Source organism: Budorcas taxicolor, chromosome 2, assembly GCF_023091745.1.
Source record: "Budorcas taxicolor isolate Tak-1 chromosome 2, Takin1.1, whole genome shotgun sequence".
Taxonomy (NCBI): domain Eukaryota; kingdom Metazoa; phylum Chordata; class Mammalia; order Artiodactyla; family Bovidae; genus Budorcas; species Budorcas taxicolor.
Genome location: NC_068911.1, coordinates 73,319,424 through 73,342,618, shown reverse-complemented (window position 1 = coordinate 73,342,618; position 23,195 = coordinate 73,319,424). Strand labels below are relative to the sequence as shown.

General features: G+C 35.7%; 1 protein-coding gene across 2 annotated transcripts in view; it reads left to right on the top strand.

Moving 5' to 3' along the window:
• Positions 1-23,195, top strand: part of XIRP2 (xin actin binding repeat containing 2) — a 345,439-nt gene that overhangs the window by 304,959 nt on the left and 17,285 nt on the right. For both annotated transcript variants that reach the window (XM_052657157.1, XM_052657166.1), the window contains 3 exons: positions 21,345-21,455; positions 21,831-21,903; positions 23,065-23,195. In XM_052657157.1, coding sequence (XP_052513117.1) covers positions 21,345-21,455; positions 21,831-21,903; positions 23,065-23,195 — 315 coding nt within the window. The remainder of the gene's footprint in view (positions 1-21,344; positions 21,456-21,830; positions 21,904-23,064) is intronic.

Sequence of the window (23,195 nt, the reverse complement as noted above, 5' to 3'; positions counted from 1 at the left end):
TTTGATGAGTTTTCTATTTGCTTAAAATAATCAAAAATTGAGTAGTGGAACCCAGATGTTATATAAAACTTAATAATGCAACCTCTAAATGCTATCTTACATAAAAGATTTTATTTTCCCATTTCATTACTCCATTGTCATATATCACCAAATATTGTCATGGGTTATAATGATTTTTGATTGTGAAAATATTAGTAATAAGACTCATTAGATTGAGCCTGGCACTGTGAAAAATAGTAACTGCACTGTAAATAGCCTTTCTATGAGGAAGAAAGTAACTGGGATATTTCTGAAATGTTGTCATAGGACATAAAAGTATTTTTTGTTTTTGTTTTTTCAGAAAAATCCCAAGGATATTTAGAGTTGTCTAAGTTTTGAATATTAAGGCAGTCAAGTGTGTATGGTGGTCAGGTAGCAGGGAAAGTATATCAGATAGATTAATTAAAAGTCTGATATGTGAAATAGTATTTGTTTTCTTTTTCTGGCTTTGTTTGAAAAAAAATTTTAAGGTGCAATATAAGTAGCTCAAGTTTAAGGCAAGATTTCTTTTAATTTTATCTAAAGGAAATGTAATGTAAATAAATTAAGATTGGATATTGTTGCCGTTTGGTCGCTAAGACATGTCCAACTCTTTTGTGACCTCAAGGACTGCCCATGGAGTTTTTCAGACAAGATTACTGGAATGGGTGACATTTCCTTCTCCAGGGCTATCTTCCCGACCTAGGGATCAAACTTGCAGGTGGATTCTTTACCACTGAGCCACCAAGGAAACCTGGGATTGGATATAGTTGCGATCTAAAATATAGCTTTTGCAACATAGGAATCTAAGTGAATCAAGTATGTGTGTTTACTTGAAATTGATCAGCTACATGATATATAGTCATTATTAATAATTTAAATAAATCCTATGTAGAAGTACAGGTTTTTACAGGTCCTTTAATTTACAGGAAAGCGGTGTGATAGAGTGTAAGAACTATGAGACTTGGTAGATATGAGTTCACGCACCACCTCTGACATGTATCAGCTGAGTTACATAGACCCAGGGCCATCTTCACGGGGAGCAGTTACACAGAACCCCTTGGGTGGAGGGGCCCTGCACTTATTTTCATACTCTGCTATTATCTTGAAATTCTTAGTGATTTTTAAACAAGTAACATTACATTTTCATTTTACACTGAGTATGGCAAATTATGTTGCCAGCACTACATAGTCCAAATTCATAACCCCTCAAGTCTTAGCTTCTGTTAAGATGGAGAAACCAATGAGTGATTTGTCTATTTCATGAGGTGATTGTGGTGGTCAAAGATACCAAAGGGCATTTCCATGAAAGCATTTCATCATCTATAAAATTTGATATCAATTAGGATGCTTTATTTTGCAAAAGACCAAAAACCCAACCACAAACGTTTTAAGCTAAAAAGAATATTACAAATTCATAAAAATGCAATCTTGTAGAAGGGAGATTTGATGTAATCTCCAGAGGTATACTAGAGCAGCTGGCTTGTGCCAACACTTTCATTATTAAATTTTTAGGAATTTTGAAAACCAGATAATATCATGTTAATAGCTTGAAATCAGCCATACTGTGAATATTAATAGCAAGGGAACTGGCAACAAATCAGGAATATTTTTCCTCCCTTCCTTCCTGCTTTCCTTCCCTTCTATTCTTCCTCCCTTTCCTCTTTCTGTCTTTCCTTTGAGAACCCATTGTTAAGCATGTATTACATTACCATGGATTTAACTAAGGATTCACAGTATGTCTCTAGCACAGTAGCTAGGAGCACTCAGATGGAGCAAGATCGCTTGGGTCCATATCCCTGCTCCTTAACTCATTGTTGTTGTCGTTTAGTCACTCAGTCGTGTCCAACTCTTTGGGACCCCATGGACCATAGCCCGCCAGGCTCCTCTGTCCATGGGATTTCCAGGCAAGAATACTGGAGTGGGTTGCTATTTCCTTCTCCAGGGGATCTTCCTGACTCTGGGATCCAACCCACATTTCCTGCTTTGGCAAGTGGATTCTTTACTGCTGAGCCACCAAGGAAGCCCTCCTTAACATATTAGCTGGTGACATTAGGCAAGTTTCTTTATATCTCTGTGTCTCAATTTCCTCAATTATAAAGCCAAGATTAGACTAGCACCCACCTCATAGGTATGTTAAGAGCATTAAAAAAGCTGTTTTTGTAAAGTACTTAAGGTTGTGCTTGGACCTTATAAGCACTTTCCAAGTGTTTGTTTTAAAAACTGAATATCTCCTTGACCATATTTCTTTTCTTTTTTAACCTCTCAGCCTTACTTCCTCTCAGTTGGCCCCTTTTTCACTCAAATTTTCCCCAGAAAAGACTAAAAATGATGCAGAAAAAGAGGGAGAATCCTTTTCCCAGAAGCCTCGGAAAAAAGCCTTATGACATATAATTGGCTCTAAATGGATACATGTGCTTCCCCTAGAGCTAAAGTACTCTAGCCAGAGGACGCTGATTGACTGAGCAGCCTCTGTGCATGTCCTCAGCATCCCCTTAGGAACAAACAGTAAATAGAGGCTGGGTAAAAACCATCAAACCAAAACAATCAACCAATCAAAAACAAATCAATCCTGAGTAAAAACAATCAAATCAAAAAACAATCAAAAAGACCAAAGCAATCAAGCAATATATGCGTGTGTGTATTGCAGACGTATTTTTCTCCTTGCAAATATAGTGTACTATTATAAGCTGTAATCCCTGCTCTGAGAACATGAAATACTAAAGTATGTAAGAGTAATTTAAAAAATGTACTAAAAATCTGAATAGCTGCATGATTCTAGGCCTGTAATGACCTCTCTGAACTTCAGTTTCATTATCTGCCTTTAGACATACTAATAATACCCCATAATTCCATGAGAAATGGCTAAATCTAAGTCATAATGCAATGCAATATAAATAAAATAGAAAGGAAACATGAGAGAATGAACAAGTAAATACCATTTATTGACCCTTACACAGAAATCTGTAGGGAAATAAAAGAAACAAGTCATCTGTCCTTAAAAATCAAATTACTGACATAATCCTTCATGGAAATTTGAGATATCTATCAAATTTGAGCAGAAAATGTAGAAAAATCATGTTTTAGATATTCACTTAAATGTTTAAAGCATTCTGAATGCATTTTAAAAATCTCTTCTTTTATCAGCAAGGATTGACGACAAAACATTTATTGGTAGACAAACAGTTAATTCTGTTTTATCCAAATTGTTGTCATGCCTGAGAGTGTTTTCTGTCTCTTTGTTTAAAGTACTTGAGATTTATCTCTCTGCTAAATTCTGCCCATAGCCAGAAAAATATTTAGTTTGCTAACATATATAAATTAACTTGAAAATCAAGTTTAGAGTTAAAAGAAAGAACATTTGTTTTGGATTTCTGACAATATTTAACATCACAATTAGTAATAACTTCATCAGTTCAGTTCAGTCACTCAGGCATTTCCGACTCTTTGCAACCCCATGAATTGCAGCACGCCAGGCCTCCCTGTCCATCACCAGCTCCTGGAGTTCACTCAGACTCACGTCCATCGAGTCAGTGATGCCATCCAGCCATCTCATCCTGGGTTGTCCCCTTCTCCTCCTGCCCTCAATCCCTCCCAGCATCAGGGTCTTTTCCAATGAGTCAATTCTTCTAATGAAGTGCAAATGTCGCTCAGTAGTGTCCAACTCTTTGCGACCCCATGGACTTGTAGCCTGCTGAGCTCCTCTGTCCATGGAATTCTCCAGGCAAGAACACTGGAGTGGGTTGCCATTTCCTCCTCCAATAATTTCATAAGGTGTAATATGAATTCTAATCCGCCTCTTTTTTTTCCTAATGTACTGAAGTCAAATGTTTCAAGGTAATTAGTTATTTGGAAGCAGTTTGTCTAGAAAACAGAGAATAGGACTAAACAGGTTTTGAAAATTAAGCTATCTCTGAGGGTAAAGTTCTCTCTTTTATTTAATTGATTATACCTATTGAAAGAGGTTTAAATAGTGGGGGGAAAGCAGGTACAAGATACAGGAACACTCACTATGCCAAACATTTTAAACTTGGAATAATGTCCTATTTATGTATTCTAGACTTCGACTTTATGGTTCTGCCTAACAGTTAGCAGCATCACTGCTAGCCTGTGGGAGTATCCTTATGTAAATTAGAAAAAGAAGCCACTCTGGAGAGTCATGGTCTCTGGGTAACAGGGGTATGGAGTTCAGCTTCTTAGAAGAATATGTTGGGGAAACTTTATTATTATCGGTGGTTCTGATAGTTAGTACTGCTTTTAATATCACCCATTTAGAGTCTGTTTTTCAAAGCATCCTTTACTTATTCCTGTAGATAAGAATGAAATCCAACCCTCCTTAAGGGATTATGAGCCATTCAGCATGTGTCCTGTTGATATTTAGGTTAGAAATACCACATTAGCATTGTTTCTCATTTTGTCTTAGGACTGAATTCTCAGAATTCTATGCCAGTGAAAAGCAGTAGGTTCTAAATACTAGAATGGAAAGGACCACTTAAGAGGGATATTTTTAATCCACTCACTACAACAGGCTCCATTTGGGAAAACATTCTGAATAATCCATCCCCTCATCTTTAAAAAGAGATCTTGAAGTACATGGAGCAGATATTAGGATAAATATGTTGTTGGTAGGAAAATGCCATTCTTCCTGTCAGAGTTTATTTTCACTCACCCATTGTATGGTTGCTGGGTTGTTGTTCTTTTTAAAGACTTTCATCCTCTCTTTCTTCATTTTTAACAGCTTTATTGAGGTAATTTGCATACCATTAAGTTCAGCCATTTTCAGTGTACAGTTCAATGGCTGTTCAATATCTTTACAAAGTTGTGTGGTGTCGCCACAATCTAATTTTAGAACTTTCCCATTCTTCCAAAAACCAAACCTTGGACCCATTAGCAATCTTAGGAGCTTCCTTCTTTGTGCCATATTCTCACATTCAGGATTTGATCTTCCTTCTCTCATGCTTATTTCCTCTTCATTTTCTTTCTCTTGTATTTACACAGTACTGAGTAGCTCTTTGCGTATTAATTGTGAAGTCCTAGCAGCTCTTTTCTGGAGTTGCTTCTTTTTTCCCTCATTTTAAGTGGTCTACATAGGGAAGAACAGATGGAGCTCCAAAAATCTGGTAAGTACTCAGTCCGATGCTGTGCTTAGGTAATTGCTTTCATATGAGAACGGCTGCACTGAATCTATGTCAAGAGTCTAAAGCATGCCTGACCTCCACTCCCTGCCGCCAAGTCTGATGCGGACCAGTAGGGAGCTGCAAGACAGGGTGTATCTTTCCACACACATCTGCTGTTGCAAAAAGCCTCGCATAAACAGTCGTACTCTATTAAGATTATGTGGATTTGAAGCAATCTCTAGACAATTTTAGGCTGATAGAAAACATTTTTGACAGCTTGTGATGTATCTGACATCTGTGTGTTTTAGACTCGTTAAAGGTGACCCATAATTATTTTCTAGCAAGCTAAACATATTTTTATCAACTGTATGTCCACATTGCAAAGCATTTCTCATAAAAAGTGTTTTAAGCCTGACTTTAGCTTTCTGCCACATACATAATTTTTCAAGGGCCTGGACTGTTATTAACAACCCCAACCTAACTTATATCTCTATCAGCACACAGGATTGTGACCAAAAGCATGTCTTGAAATGTGTTGTTTTTTTTTTTTTTTTTTTTGAAGTTATGTGCATGGTTTTTAAATGACTGCTGTAACTAAAGTAACCCAATCAAACTGAGGCAGTTTAGAGGAATGGTTAAGCCTATCAGTTCCAGAATCAGACAGCCCAGGTTATAGTCTCCTGAGTTGACCACATAACTTCCTCTATAAAATGAGGATTAAGTACTGTGTGAGTTAAGAATAAAACGAGGTGGTTCATGTAAAGTTCTTACCAGAACTGACCAGCAGATATGAACAGTTCAGTAAACACCAGCTACTATCAGTAGTAGTATTGCCACTACTTTGCCATTCAAAGTAGAATACGATTCATAAACTTATTTTATTTAAAAGTAAAATGACAAAGAAGGATGGCATTGTTCTATGCCTCACACCGTCTTTCTTTTTGCCTTTTTGGCCTAGGGAGACAGAATCATTTCCTAGAAGCTCATTAGGCAATTCAAGATTAATTTAAAATTAACATCCCTGAACATGCTTTTCAACTTGTAACCTCTGGCTACCCAGTCTCCATCTGCCTCCTCTCTTCCTGTTCATGTCCACCTTCCTATAGCTCTGTGCGTCTTGGTGAAACCATGTCCAGTTCTAACTGTTGCTATTCAGCCTGCACACAGGTTTCTCAGAACACAGGTAAGGTGGTCTGGTATTCCCATCTCTTTATGAATTATCCACAGTTTTTGTGATCCACACAGTCAAAAGCTTTGGCATAGTGAGTAAAACAGAAGTAGATGTTTTTCCAGAATTCTCTTGCTTTCTCTATGATCCAGTGAATGTTGGCAATTTGATCTCTGGTTCCTCTTTTTCCAAATCCAGCTTGTACATCTGAAGTTTCTTGGCTCACGTACTGTTGAAGCCTAGCTTGAAGGATTTTGAGCATTACCTTGCTAGCATGTGAAATGAGTGCAATTGTGTGGTAATCTGAACATTGTTTCGCGTTGCCCTTCTTTGGGATTAGAATGAAAACTGACTTTTTCTAGTCCTGTGGCTACTACTGAGTTTTCCAAATTTGCTGGCATATTGCATGCAGCACTTTAACAGCATCATTTTTGGATTTGAAATAACTCAGCTGGAATTTGATCACCTCCAATAGCTTTGTTCATAATAATGCTTCCTAAGGCCCACTTGACTTCATACTCCAGAATGTGTGGCTCTAGGTAAGTGACCACATCATTGTGGTATCTAGGTCATTAAGGCCTTTTTTGTATAGTTCTAAGTATTCTTACCACCTCTTCTTAATCTCTTCTGCTTCTGTTAGGTCCTTGCCATTTCTGTGCTTTATTGTGCCCATCTTTGCATGAACTGTTCCCTTTGTATCTCCAATTTTCTTGAAGAGATCTGGTCTTTCCCATTCCATTGTTTTCCTCTATTTCTTTTAATTGTTCACTTAAGCAGCCTTTCTTATCTCTCCTTGCCATTCTTTTGAACTCTGCATTCAGTTGGGTATGTCTTTCCCTTTTGCCTTTTGCCTCTCTTCTTTTCTCAGCTATTTGTAAAGACTCCTCAGACAACCACTTTGACTCCTTACATTTAATTTTCTTTAGGATGGTTTTGATTACCACCTCCTAATAGTGTTACAAACCTCTGTCCATATTTCTTCAGGCACTCTGTCTACCAGATCTTATCCCTTGAATCTATTCCTGACTTTGATTTAGGTCATACCTCAATGGTCTAGTGGTTTTCCCTACTTTCTTCAATTTAATTCTGAATTATGCAATAAGGAGTTCATGATCTAAGCCACAGTCCGCTCCCAGTCTTGTTTTTGCTGACTGTATAGAGCTTTTCCATCTTCAGTTGCAAAGAATATAATCAATCTGGTTTCAGTATTGACCATCTGATGATGTCCATGTGCAGAGTCATCTCTTGTGTTGTTGGAAGAGGCTATTTGTTATGATCAGTGTGTTCTCTTGACAAATCTCTGTTAACCTTTACTGTGCTGAAAATGAGCAAAGAAACTAATCTGCCTGGTGGCTTAGAGGGATTTAGAAGCATTACTGTATGAAGCCCCACCCCTATCCCCTCATTTCCCAGGCAGGCAGGACCTTGGGGGATAGTACAAATACTCATAAATAAGACTAAGTTACAAGCATAGATTCAACACTTTCAAAATATCTTGAATTGGTTGCTTTTCTTTCTATGATCATCTTACTGTTTCTCCAAAAAAAAAATTTGTAGAAACAAGATTTATCCCAGTTATTGGAATATTATGACCATAGTTCCTCTTCTTCTGAATGGTACTGTGAGTTTTCCATTTCTGTAACCTATTTGTTCTTATAGAACCCATTTCCAATTTCTTTTACAGAAGACAAGTGTGCTTACAGATATACCCTTCACTTCGTTCAAGTAAAAGGAGTTAGGATTGCTTAGGAGGAAAGGAATGGCATTGTGCTTATCACAGGGCCTGTGGTTGTTGAGGGAGTGTCACCTGGACCCTTTCCACAAAGGCACAAAATCACAGCAGAATTTCATATTCTCAGTGCTCCAACACATGATCTCAAAAAGCTTTTGATGTTGATAAAGATGTAAAGATTATTTAGACATAATCAAGTTGTATGTCTTCTTTTATGGGAGAGAGTAGACATTTAGGGAAAGTTGGAATAGAAAAAAGAATATGTATTTGTATAGCCCCTTCTTCATTCTGAATTGTCCTATTAGTTTAGAATTATAACTGTGCTCTTTGTATAATTACACCTAAAAAGCTTCTCAAGTATGTAAACAATATAGTATACTATATTTACTAAATAAACTTTCTTTTTAAATTTAATAATAAAATGGCAAGATACAGAATTTTAAGTTCTGAGATTTTGCTAGTTTGTGAAGAGCAAGGAAAATTATAGCACCAATAGAAATCATTAACATTATACAATCATGTTTTCAGAACTTAGTAAAATCTGCAAAAATGTTTTTTTCCATATAATTACTTTTATGAAAATGGGCATTTTCTATAATATATCAGAGGATATATTATTAGCTTTTTCTGCTGCTTCTGGATCTGATATTTCTCAAAATAAACCTGTCCTCTTGGGGCTCTAAAAATGATTGGATTAAGTCAAGCCTGTCTGTTCTTTTGAATGTTCATTTATTTATTAGTTTGCATAATTACAAATGAATTATCCTGCTAAAAAAGCAAAACTGGAAGAACACAAGGCATGAACAAAGAAGAAGCATAAAGAGATTCTGTGCTTAGAGGAAATGCTTCTGCAGAGATATGTTTAGGAAATTCTTCATTTTTTTCCAGTTTCTTTGCAAATCTCAACATCACAGAACCCAAAAGTAAGATTACATCTCCTTCCAACAGGCTTTTCTTGTGCTTCTTCTTTATCCCTCTCTGTCCTGAGTGATCTACTCAACATGGTCCAATAAAGAGCTCTTTCAGTTCAGTTCAGTTCAGTTGCTCAGTCGTGTCTGACTCTTTGTGGCCCCATGGACTGCAGCACTCCAGGCTTCCCTGTCCATCACCAACTCCCGGAGAGCCTTCATTTTCAACCCCGTCAGGAGGACAGAGCACTTCAGGTAGCAGCCACTAGGTGGACACCAAAAGTGGGGAGCCAAGTACTCAATCCATCGTCCTTATCCTTGGGTATACGCCATGGTCTTCTAGAGACATCATTCTGCTTTGGTATTTGAAATCCCTCCATTGGATTATGCAATTCATCATATTGCACAGCGTATAGAAATAGGTTTGGAGGTTTGTGAGGCTTCAGTGCAGTCAAGACTTTAGGCTGGGGTCCAGTTTGTGAACCTGTTATCATAAGCATTTTTTATCATTATTCTAAAAGTATCAACAACAAATTCCCCCAATCACATTTCCATTGTTTTGTTTTTCTTAGAGGATCTAAAAAAGGAGTATTCCTTTCTTCCCCTCAATTTCTTTTCTTTTCTGTCTTTATTGTTCCCAGCCCTTTCATTACTAAAGAGGGGATTATGACAATGACAGAGTGTACCATCAAGTCTGGGTACAGAAAACAGAGAATGAAAAAGCAGTAATTTATAGAGATGAGGGAATGTAAAGAAATACGGGTGAGAGAATTAGAGATACTTACACACACAACTACTTTTTCTATATCAGAATCAGATACAAATGTGTTGATTTCCTCCTGTAAAAATAGTACTGAGACAATATCATTTCAGACAAAATACAGGTTAACTTATTTAAATATAATGATCATTGTCTCTGTGTTTAGCACTTATGCTCAGTATAATTTCTCTTATAATTTTGAGATATGTAATCAAGTATTTATCTTTTACTGTTTCCTAGACCACTATTCTTGAAGTTTTAAAGACAAGACTATCACCCCTTCTTAGCAAAGTCTATTTGAATCTCATCTGCTCTGACCCCTCCTTACAGAACTAATTTGACCTTCAGTCATGAATCTCCAGCAAGTGGGTGGGTGTTCTACCCTTTACATTGCCCTGGAATTGATAAGTATAATTGGAGAAAAATCCAATACAGATCAAAGGCTATGTCCTTAAATTTCATTTCATCTGATTTGTTTCTATATATGTATAGGAGTTAAATGGCTCAATTTTTAAAAGCTATAGATGTATAGTTTTAGGCAAAATGAAACTATTTAAACATCTACTTAAAGCAAATAGTTCTTTGTTCTCTTTTTGTAAGAGTCTCTTCAATTTTAAGACCCCTCTAACTTTTGTATTTTTTAAATCTTTGCATGTGATTACCAGTATTATATTGATAGAAAAGATGTTTCACTGAATCATGAACCTTAAAAGAAATGAAGAAAATTGTGCAGTTACCTGATGGACTAGTAAAAACCATATTAGGGGAAAAGACTCAGTGATTTTTGAAATCAATGTGCAATAAAAATTACAGCACATGACTTAATTTTTTAATTCTTTGAAGGTGTTTCAGTGCAGTTCTTCAGCATAAATATTTAGCTACTTGAGGATAATGACTCTCCTTCCTTGTTCCTAGTTTAAACACACTTTAGGTACATCACAAGTGCATGTTGAGCACATAACTTACTGCTTTTTGGTGTTAAAGCATTGATTCTATACTGATGGAATTCTTGTTAACCTCTGTACCATGGTATATGTTTGGAATTTTCAAATCTTGTGCAGCATTTTCCCTTCAACTCCTTTTACTGATTAAGTCCATGGGTAATCAACATGTAGAATCTAAAAATGGTAAAATTCTTAACAAATCAGATGTTATGAAGTGTGAAGGGCCTTGTGTATTTCCTGACATATACAACACTCAGTCAGTGATAGGTCTTTATTTCTGTCTCCTTCAATGCTTCCCTACACTCTACCCCAGCAGGTTATGAATCAGGATTCTAACTGCGACTGAAATTAGCTGTCATTTACTTACCTGATTTCTCACTTGAATTGATGACAAACTCCAGCTCATAATCCACCATTCCTATTTCCACTTCATTATTTTTCCATTCCAGATGTTACTAGTAGATACATTCACCAGTGCAACTGCAACCAATTACCCTTTTATTTTTCAGAAATTTCCCTCATTTTGAAGAAAACCCAAGTGATCAGAGTAATTAATTTGTAATCATAATTAATAATTACCCTGAAAGGCTTTGTTTGCACAGATTATCTTGGAATGCTTACATCAGAGCTAAATCTGTTTTATTGCACTTTCTTCTGCTTGGATTTTTATATAAGGAATTAAAATGTGTCCCTCCAGTAAGTAAGACTGATGACCATAAAGACTCAGAGGAATGGTGAAAGAAGGAGGCAGGTTTGTATAACAGGAACTCTTCATGATCCTTTTAGCAGAGAAATTTTACTGTCTCAGTCCTCCCAAAGGAATTTGTAAAGTCAAATGGAACATATATTACCAAGAAATAAGCCCGAATCAATTTCATCATAAGACATGAATAGTGTTTTCTACAATGAATGGCATCCCTTTTCTTGTGTTTTTAACTGGTTTCTGTTTGATTAATAAGACTGCAGTGTTGATAAATAACACTTTCTTAGGAGAGACAATGTCCTATTTTCATTCTTTTGGACATCTGCACCTCCGTCTACCCCTGGTGACTTCACCATCCCATGAGGCAGAACCAGTCTCCACTAGCAGAAGCTGCAAATACCATACGCTCACTCGCCTGGCCTTCCTGGTATCTAGGACTCAAGCTTGTCAACTAGACTGCACCAATCAGACACTTCCAATTCAAGCTTTGCATAAGGAAGTAAAGAAAGGACATGAGAAGCAAGAACTATGCAGAAACAGTTTTGGTGATGGCTGGTAACAGGAGATTAGCTGCATCAAGTTTCAAGAAATAGTCACTGTAAAAACAGTATTCATGATATAGTGTCAGTGGCATTGGCAGTGGGTGTGTCCAGTGTCAACTGCAAGGGTGGATTCACCGGAAGGTTCTGCAGCATTATTCAGCATGGTTTCTCCCTATAAAACCTCCAAGTCTCATTCTCTGAGAATATTTCGGGAATCTTATTCCTGCAGGGTCTGTGAAATACACTTCTACTGTGAATTGTTTCTTTAACAAAGTACCTTTCCTATTTATATCAGTTAGACTCTGATGCTTGGCACTGGGAGCTGTGACTGATAATATACATATATATGTGGTGGTTTAGTCACTATATTTTGAACTTCCCTGGTGGCTCAGACGGTAAAGCAACTGCCTACAACGTGGGGTTGGGAAGATCTCCTGGAGAAGGAAATGGCAACCCACTCCAGTGTTCTTGCCCCTAGAAAATCCCATGGACGGAGGAGCCTAGTTACAGTCTACGGACTGCAGTCTATGGGGTCACAAGAGTCAGACACGACTTAGTGACTAGGTGAAAGTGAAATAGCTCAGAAGCCTGCCAGGCTCCTCTGTCCATGGGATTCTCCAGGCAAGAATACTGGAATGGGTCACCGTTTCCTTCTCCAGGGGATCTTCCTGACCCAGGAATTGAACCCGGGTCTCCTGCATTGCAGGCAGATTCTTTTTACCAACTGAGCTATGAGGGAAAATTATAAATCTTAACATTCAATTTGTTATTTACATGAGAGGCACAAAACAGGACCTTTTAATGAAGAGTTAAGTGTAAAAAGAATTGTATAATAGTAGATCAAATCCCTGTGAACTGAGTCTTCATTGGATGTCAGTTCAGAGAAAAACTAAATCGGTGATCTGAAAGCTACTCTCTGGCCATGCCTCTATAGAAATTTCCATGTCCTGGGGGCCAGAATGATTTAGAAGGGTTATGATATGCACAGGCACCTTTTTGCTTCTCTTTCAATAAACCTCACAAATCCACTTCTTCTCTGGTGGAAAAAAGAATATACATATTGAAACTTGTTTTTTCTTTTGTTTCTGGACTCATTTCTATAATGAAAAAATTCATGGCAAAATATATTGACATAACCAGAGACAATACTTTCATTCAATCTTTTTGTTTTTTTCTTTTGCCTTATTTACTGTATCTTGAATTACTGGGGAAATAGCTGATGCAGAGTAAGTGTACAATGAATATTTGTTAAACAAAGATAGCAAATATTAATGTAGCACTTATAAGCCAGGTTTTCACATATGTTACTCCGATTCTCCTTACAGTAACCTTCCAAGATAGGTACTATTTCATCTGCCCCTACACACACATACACACACACACACACACATACTTTTTTTGGACAAGAAATGAACTCATGGAAGAGCTAAGTAACTTGCCCAAAGAAAGTGAGCAAATGTGATCCAAACTCAAGAAGGCTAATTCCAGAGTCTGTGCCTTGTAATTTTGTTATTCTGCTGATAGTCATTAAGCATGCACCATCTGTCAAGCACGAAAGATTCAGTGATGAGTGTGATATTACTTTGCCCTCAAGAAGCTCTCTCTATCAGAGAGACAGACACATGACAAATGATTACAAGTGCAATATGGTAGATTCTATGATAGAAAATATAAATGAGGTTTGTTAGGACACAAAGGTTGTGATAAACTTTACTCTGGATGAGGGATAACTGAGGAGGGGAATCTGAGAGTGGAGAATGCTTCAGCGGAGACTTAAAATACTTTTTTTATAAATGTAGAACTACACTGTAGGTGAAAGAAACAGCTTATGCCACAGGTAAATTAGTATATTTATGAATATAGTGAAACATAATTGAGTCATGGGGCTGGAAGTATAGCCAAAGCCTGCATAAGAGAAAAAAATATAATTTTTATTTTATTCTAAGGCAATCAGAAACCATTGAAGAAACAAACAAGGGAGTAAGAAGAATAGATATGCATTTAAGTAATGTTCTTCCTAGCTGTATAGGATTGATGTAAGGAGTGTCAAAGTTAGATTGGAGAAAGTAAGTTAAGAGAATACTGAAATAGCAGATTAAATATATGAGGGCTTAAATGGGTCAGAAATTCTAGAATAAAGGGGACACTGACTCAAAAGATAATTAAAGGTAGAATTGGCGGGGCTTTCACTGACAAATCAACTGAATATTGGTGAAGAGGAGTTGTGTAATGAAAAGGTACAATTCTTCTTTTTCTCTATTTTGGTTTGTATTAATTAACATAATACACATGTTACCCCTGGTTTTCTTTTTCTTTAAGTTATTTTCATTCTTTTTGGCAAGCTTTTTACTTGCAATTTCACTACTCCTTGAGACTCCATGTTTCAGCCTCTTTTATTATACTTTTATGTTTATTTATATCCAAATGCCCTTTTGGTTTTAAGATGCCTTACTTCTATGTTAGACTGAAATGTTGTATACATGTATATATGTGTGTGTGTGAATATATAATATGTATATTATACTTCTACATAAAACTTCTAGGTGTCTTTTACTGAAAATCAAATGTTTTATGTATCCTGTTTTTTTTAGTTTGTCAAATAAGTATTGCTATTTATATAACTAATATGTTTGATGGCTCAGTTGAGAGTACATCTTTTAAAGCTCTTTTTATGAATCTTTAGCATTTTAGATGCTGAGATATGACTGTATAAATAACACTTTGCGGAAAGAAGAGGACAGAATTTTAGCAGTGAAAGCTGGCATTACTTATTCAGAAACCTCTCTTTGAAGTCAAATATTTCTACTTTTAAATTAAATATTTTATTAAAAATGATAAGTTTTGTTCTTTATAGCTAGATGGGACCAAAGCATAATTCTTTTGAGTCAGGAAATAGTTGATATTAATTGAATGATAGCATTCAATTAAAGTATGAATTAGTATGAATTCAATCAAGTATGAATTCAATTCTCTCAGAGACTTACACAACAAACCTACATAATTCGTGCATATCTATATATTACAGATCTTAAGAGAATTTCAAGTTAAGGGAGCCATTTTTATTCCATTAGATATATATGTACATATTTTTATATACTGCATAGATATAGAGATAGACTGACAGATTATTGATATGTAGATAGGTTGGTAGATAAAACTTTTATTAAAACAATACTGACAATGCCTAGCAAAATGCTATAGAGATAGGTGGTGCTCAGTAGCTGTTGCTAGAATAAATAAATATATAGGTGAAGTGATATGAGGTCACTCACATTTAGAGATGCAGTAATTTCAAAGGAAAAAGTTGCTACTTTAATTTTTTTTACAAATGTTTTGCATCATCACTCTCTTAGGATCCAATAGCCCAGCCAGCTTCAGGGAGCATTCATAGCTTCAGGCAACTAAATGAAGTACAACTGGAGTCTTCACTTCCAAGTATATACAGTTATACAAAGGGTCACGACTCGCATTTGCCTTGACTCTTCTTTCCCCTTTATAGTAAAAATAAGGATAAAATATTATCTTTTATTGTCATCACAAATATATCAACTTAATTTGTTGATGTCATAGAAATTCTACCCAATGCATTCTACTGTTGTTTTTACATAATGCTTGATAATGCATTGATTTACTAACTCAATGAATAATAACAATTTACAAAAGAAAAAGCACATACAAGTTAGTTTATCACCAATAAGATCTTTTATAAAAAGAACATTTGAAAATAAATTTTCCTATTTTGAAAGGTTCTTTACTTTCTGTATGTGTTTGCTGCCTTTGTGTATCTTTTGGTTTCTTGATACAGGCTTCCCTCTAGTGATTTCAATTGCTCTTTATAGCATAACAGCACTGCCCATGTTCTTCCATAAATGTTCCAACCATTTGTAATGTTATCAGGAGAACTCTGCTAAGTATACTTTGTCAGTGATTAACATATTATTGCTATATGCAATAGTAACTCTGCCTACCAATTACAAAATATTCAGTATCAAAGATTATCAACTGAAATATTAAAAAAATAAAATCATAGGATTCTATAGAACTTTAATTTTTAAACTAGATTTTTATAAAATCATAAAGTTTTCACATTCCTAAAAAAAAGTTATTTTTATCCATGCATTCACTTCTTGACATTTAGAGGGGAGAATCTACTCTCTAACAGGAAGATAAACATCAAGATTTGAAGATGTATGAGTTCAGTTAAAGGAGAATGTCATATTATCAAATAATGACTGTGAAATGTGATAGGTAGGTAATAGAGATATGTACTGACCATATAGGAATATGATAATAAGAGCAGGAACAGGTAACTCTGTACAGAAAAGTCAGGAAAGGTTTCAAAGAAAATACAGTTTTTGAGCCAAGGCTCAAAAGTGTGTAGTGAATGAGGAAAAACCCTAACATGAAGCTCAAACTATAGGGATATCAAATTTTATGCTGTAAAATTTTAAAGTAAATTTTTTAAAAAGTGAAGAGAGAAAAGTCAGGGCAAAAATAAAACATGTTTGAATTCAAATATATCCAATATCCAAATAGACAAACACAATATATCAACCACAAATTTTTATGTTCATCACTTAAAGAACTGATTATTCTTTCAAGTCTTGAATCAACTGACATTTTTGTTAACATAAACAGCACATTTTTGGTATTATTTCCGCTTGTTTGACAATGGTACAAACCCTTCTTGGTTTTATTAAGAATGAGGTTAGTGACGGGTAAAATTGCTGAATTACTAGCATTGAGAATGAGCTATTTTTTCCACTTTAGTGAGGCAGTTATCAACTACTCTTCTGCCAGTCTTACATCACACTTTATTTTAATGGATGTACTTCTAAGAGTCACAATAATAATGAGTCATCATAAAAAACCTGTCTTTTTTCTTCCCTTACTCATTATGGTAGCATGAGTTTGCATTTTTATCAGTGGAAATGTACAATGCCTTTTCTTACAGTGATAAGAACAATGGCAAATTAAGTAGGTGAAGTGCAGAATCTTTTCTGTGCTGGAGAAATCCCTTTTGGAGAAATGTACATCCATGGAAACTTTGTAATACACTTGATTAATCGATGAGCTGATATCAGATTGGCATGAGTTATGCGAACATTATAGCTTTTTTTAATTTTGCCTGATATTGTCTAGATTCCAAAATTAAAGCATATATATCATATGTTTCTTTTCAGGGATAAATGAGTTGTTTTTTTTAAGTTAAGTGTGATTTAGTAAGTTACCCATAGTAACTTATGACATACCTAGTATAAAGGAGGGCGTGAGTACTGATTTTGGTTAATCCACCTATGAACCCAAAATTGTATTTTTTTTCTTGCAGCCAATCTATATTTGAATTTAATTTTTAAAGTATTAATACCAATTTTGTGAACTTCTCATGTGAATTTATGTATGGTGTTCTGGCCAGAATTCTTTATTGCATTTGTTTGTGTAATTGGATTTCTTCCTGATCATTATGACGATCCATCCTTTATCTAATACTTCAGTCTATAGACACCAACACTTGGGAAGAAAGAAAGTCAGATTTAAAATCCAACTCCACTACTTACAAAATATGAAACACAGTCAATAATGGAAACAAAAAATTGGAATATTTTAAGACAGGCTTTATGTAAATTACAGAAAACAGGGGGCAGTAAAATTGATGCCTTGACACTAACATACCGAACTAGTGTAACAGTTATAGTTCTGTTTCATAATAGCACATAAGTGCTGAAGTAGAAGCTTATAACTCTAAACTAAATTTATGTATCCTTGTACTGTTTATGTATTTATGTTGTGTCATCTCCCACAAGAAAATATATTTAGAGATGATAGGCCTGGATTGTTTTAAACCAAGCAGATACACATAAAGTATAAAGTGTTAGCCCCAGAAAATGATAGTTTTTTTAAAATGTGTTGAAATATATTTATTTACTGTTTTTCTACTCCCAACATTTTACATTTATCTTTCTCAACACATCAAGTTAACACACTGACTTTATTCTTTCAGCCTGACAATTGGCAGCAAGTATCAGAAACTCAAATTTCTATGGTTCCAGGCAGATTTGGTATTAAACATTAGTGAATGATAGGAACGGTGCCCAACTGAAAAGTATATGTCCCAACTAAGACAGGTGGCCACTACTTTGTCCAGCAAGCCACTGCCATGTTGGAATGTGAATCCAGTGTTGCCAGATCTTCAAAATTTCAAACATAAGCAGGAATCTTGATTTTTTGGTAGGTGTTAACTAGTTCAAAACCTTAAAATCATTGAGTGGGTCAAATAAATGGGCCTCTGGGTCACAGCTTGTCATATGCGCCTCTAGGCAGAGATGTGATTCTGTAGTAATGATCAAAGTGCCCTTCAATAAGGATCTTGTCACTGATAAGTTCCCATGTCCTTTGCTCTTTCACTGTTTAATCAGTACTTCCTATTTCTCAGTGCATCAAAAGAAACCCATAGAATATCCCCATTATATGTCGATAGATATAAAGATCTGCCATAGTTGCAAACAGTTTTTACACAAAGAAATGTTATTTGTACCCATGCATTCCTTTCTCTCTGTCGTCTGCAATGGCACTTATTATTCTCTCCGTGCATGCTAAGCCGCTTCAGTCGTGTCTGACTCTGCAACCCCATGGACTGCAGCCTGCCAGGCTCCTCTCTCCACGGGGTTGTTCTCCAGGCAAGAATACTGGAGTGGGTTGCCGTGCCCCCCTCCAGGGGATCTTCCTGACCCAGGGATTGAACCTGAGGTTATTATGTCTCCTGAATTGGGTAGGCGAGTTTCTTACCACCAGCACCACCTGGGAAACCTAGGTGATGACAATAAAAGATAATACTTTTATTATTTCCTCCAGCCTAATGTTATTAATAACCTTAAATAAAACTTGATTATGCACAACTTCTTATTATATAGAATTATGATTATTTGAATCTGAAAGAATATGGATTATTTTTTATACTCCCTCTTGAGAAAATAAAGTACACATTTGTTCATTGTTCTAACCCCTGGTCCTAGGACATTCTCAGTCAAATAGAAGGTTGACTGAAATTAATTTGTTAATGGAAGTTTTATTTTGTTTTATTCATTCATTCATTAAGTAAGCTTTTCCTTAGCATAAACTATGCATCAAGCATGTTAATAAATATCATGTGATAAATGACTAGAGCTGGAAGTGCATTCTGCTTAGGAAAATATTACACTGGTCTTTAATTTAATGAGGTATAATTTAAATTTTTTCAGGTACCTTTTCAAATGCCTTTTTCAGATATTCAGTTATACCTTTATTGAAGTATAATTGAAAAAATTATAAGATATTTAAAGCATACACAGTGATAATTGGTATACTTATACACTGTGAAAGGATTCCTCCCATCTAGTTAATTAACTCACCTAATGGAATATTAGGTATAAATATTAGGTTTACCCAAAAATATCTGGGTAAACTCTGGGAGCTAGTGATAGACAAGGTGGCCTGGCATGCTGTGATTCATGAGGTCACAAGGAGTTGGACACGACTGAGCGACTGAACTGGACTGAATGGAATATAATCTACATTTTAAAGTGCAAACCTAGATTTTGGCTTCAATTCTCTGTAGGACTTTTGAGAAGTTATCAATTTTTTGTCTTAATTCTCCTTCCCAGAGAAATATAATAAGATCAAGTCATGTTTTATATATATATATATATATAGACACACACACACACACACACACACACACACATATATATGTATATACAACTTCCCTGGTGGCTCAGTTGGTAAAGAATCTGCCTGCAATGCAGGAGACCAGCTGCAATGCAAGAGACCAGAGTTTGAGCCCCGGGTCAGGAAGATCTGCTACAGAAGGAAATGGCAACCCACTCCAGTATTCTGGCCTGGAAAATTCCATGGAGAGAAGAGCCTTTCAGGCTACAGTCCAAGGGGTCACAAGAGTTGGACATGACTTAGCAACTATATATATATATATATATATATATACACACATACATATAATGTAAATATATATATGCAAATATATGACTGCCACTTTATTAAATTTGACCCTATATACCAAATAGACTTGAGGGGGAAAAAGCCAAACACTGCAAGTATACTAGCAAGAAAAACAAATCACAAGTCAAGATCTCATGAATTAATTTTAATATAAACTTATTCTTGGTTTAAGGTTTAGAACTTAATCACTTAAAACTATTTAACTCCATGTTTAAAAAGAAAACCTCTAGTGCTTCTATTTGATTAATAATAATAATTCACCTTTGCTCACTTGACTATTCTTTAGTAAGACAACATTTTTATTAATGAAATCCCATATCAAAAACAGTACTTGCTAATCATGTAAATTATCAAAAGTAAAGTAAAATCGCAACTTCAAAGGTGTTCAAATAGATGTGTTCTTGGAGAGTCATCTGTCTACATTCTATTTTTTGATGGTAAGATTTTTAGCAGCGTGCCAAATGCTTCATATCAATCAATCAATCATATATTTGCATCAGATCCCATCCCAGAGTAACAGCAGGGATGGACCACCAAAGTTAGCAGCAGTTTCAACCATCCAGTTCAGTCAGGATCACCTGTGATAACTTAACTGGAGAAGGCAACGGCATAACTAAAATCAAAAGCAGCCTGATGTGTGGTGATGGAGATATGCTAGCATAATATGGCCTGTTTATATTGGTTTTATGTAATGGTTATACTCTTAAATTAGACTCTAGATCTGCCACCAAATCAGAAGGTCAGCTTGAACACAGGAATGTCTTTCTGTAACATGAAAAATCTGGCTTATAAACCACAATATTGATATATTTCTTTTTCATCAAGGATTTTCACTTTCTTTTCGAGATTCATCTTTGTCATATGGGGTATGAGTTGCCTCATTAACAGTTGTTGCTTTCTAAGGGTGGTGAACAGAATACTGGCTCCTGAAGATACCTGTATCTTAATCCTCAGGATTTGTGGATATGTTAAATTATGTGACAAAGAAGAATTAAGGTTGAAGATGGAATTACAGCTGCCAAGTAGCTATCCTTTTGACAGGGAGATAATCCTGGATTCTGTGGATTAGTCCAGCGTAATCACAAGGGTCCATAAAAGTGAAAGGGGAATCAGAAGAGAAAATCAGCAAGATGGCAGAGAGAGAAAAAGTTTAACTAGTAGGAGGCCATAAGCCAGTGAAAGTGGGCAGCCTCTAGAACTGCTGGAGGCAAGAGAATGGATCCTCCCCTAGAGCCTGGAGAAAGGAATGACACCTGCTAACACCCAGCAAGACCCATTCAGTGTTTCTGACCTATACAACTGTAAGATACTGTTTGTGGTCATTTGTTACAACAGTCAAGCAAAGCAATATACTGAGGAAACAATTTTTTTCAGAAGTCTCTTTCACCGAAATTGCACTGATAAAAGTTAAAAATTTCAGAATTTTCTTAAGGCATGTCTATTCATTCATTCATTTTCAGGAGGTAATCTGTAGCAACCAGGTTGACACTTCAAGACGCAGCCAGGAAATGGAAAGAAATGAACCAGAAATTTCCGAAGCACACAAAATTGATGTTCTTGGAACAGAAATGGTAACTACTTAGAAAAAACACTTTCCACACAGTTTCCAGAACTGTGTGGACATTCTGATCTTGTTATAAACAATTGCTTTTATATTCCTTTATGTATTTAATACCAATACACATCAGTGTCTCTTTCCCAACTTTGAAGTCTTTGAAATATAAAATGAGCACCCTGAAAATATAAGGGTACTTTAGATGTCCATTCATATATGTTCTGTTACAGCATGAGCTCATTAAAACAAATGATCAGTGTTTAATTTGCATCTCTCTATGTGTACTGAAGTCTTGGATGAAAATCACTCTGCAATGTAGAATACATGTACAATCCTGAAATAACTGATTTCTTAAAAACAATTATTTATTTAAAATTATCTTTAAACACAGGTCTCTCATCTTGAAAAGCACACTGAGGAAATAAATCAAGCTTCTCAGCTCCATCAATATGTTCAAGAAACAGGTAAGAATCTGATATTATTTGATTTGAATATACCTTTTTACTGCTGATGCTTCTGCGTTTGAATAGAGGACTTCCAAAGCACAAGCCTTCCCACTGAATAAAGTTAGTAACTATTACTCATGATTCTAATGGAGACAGGGCAGTATTTCTATATATAATTAGGTTCTGTCTATGCTAAGAGACGCAATAAGCTTCTAAAATAGTTCATTGCCCTTCAACTTTATGATGTATCCAAAAAGCCTAGAAAGTGATAAGCCAGTCACCTCTGAATTGTTTTGGCCTTAGGGATCTAGAATAAACTTGATGTTTATCAAGCTCCTTGGGAACAGAAAAGTTACCTAGATTGTATTACTTTTAATGATAATCTTCCCTGGTGGATCAGACGGTAAAGCGTCTGCCTACAATGCGGGAGACCCGGGTTCAATCCCTGGGTCAGGAAGATCTCCAGGAGAAGGAAATGGCAACCCACTCCAGTATCTTGCCTGGAAAATCCCAGGGACGGAGGAGTCTGGTGGGCTACAGTCCATGGGGTCGCAAAGAGTTGAACACAACTGAGCGACTTCACTTTCACTTCACTTTAATGATAGATTCAAGCATGTTTAAGTCTAATTCTCCAACCTACAGATATGAGATTAGATTCCAGGCAAACTTGTGCAGATCTGCATAAAATGGGTACAGAGTGTCTTGCCTGTAAAAGGGGAATGAGTTTTGCTGTTCTTACGTGCTAAAAGGGAAGATTTAAGCCAACTGTGACCCAGATGTTACTTAACTATATCTGAATTTGGTCTTATGGTACTTTTGCTTAAGGAAGTAGATCCTTTCTTGTTCTTCTGCTGTTCTTTTCTTGTTTTATAACTTTTATTATTATTTGAGTGCAACAGTAAAACATGCTTGTAGAAAATTTGGAAAATATATACAATTAAAATAAATAACAGCTTCATAACTTACGACTTTCCATCCAGTAACCACCATCATTTTTCTTCCTATATTTTTTGGCATCTACTAACTTACCTAATGAAGTAGTACCATATGTATACACTTATATCCTGAATACTTTTATTTAACTTATGTTATAAGAAGTTTTCCATAGTATTATAATGACTTCTCAAACATCATGTTTATTAGTTACATAATATCCATGGTGTTCTTTTCTGTTTTTAGTCATAGATACACCTGAAGATGAAGAGATTCCAAAGGTTTCAACTAAGTTTTTAAAAGAACAATTTGAAAAGTCTGTCCAGGAGAAGGTCCTTTATTCTGACAAAGAATTGACCCCAGCCAAGCAGATTAAG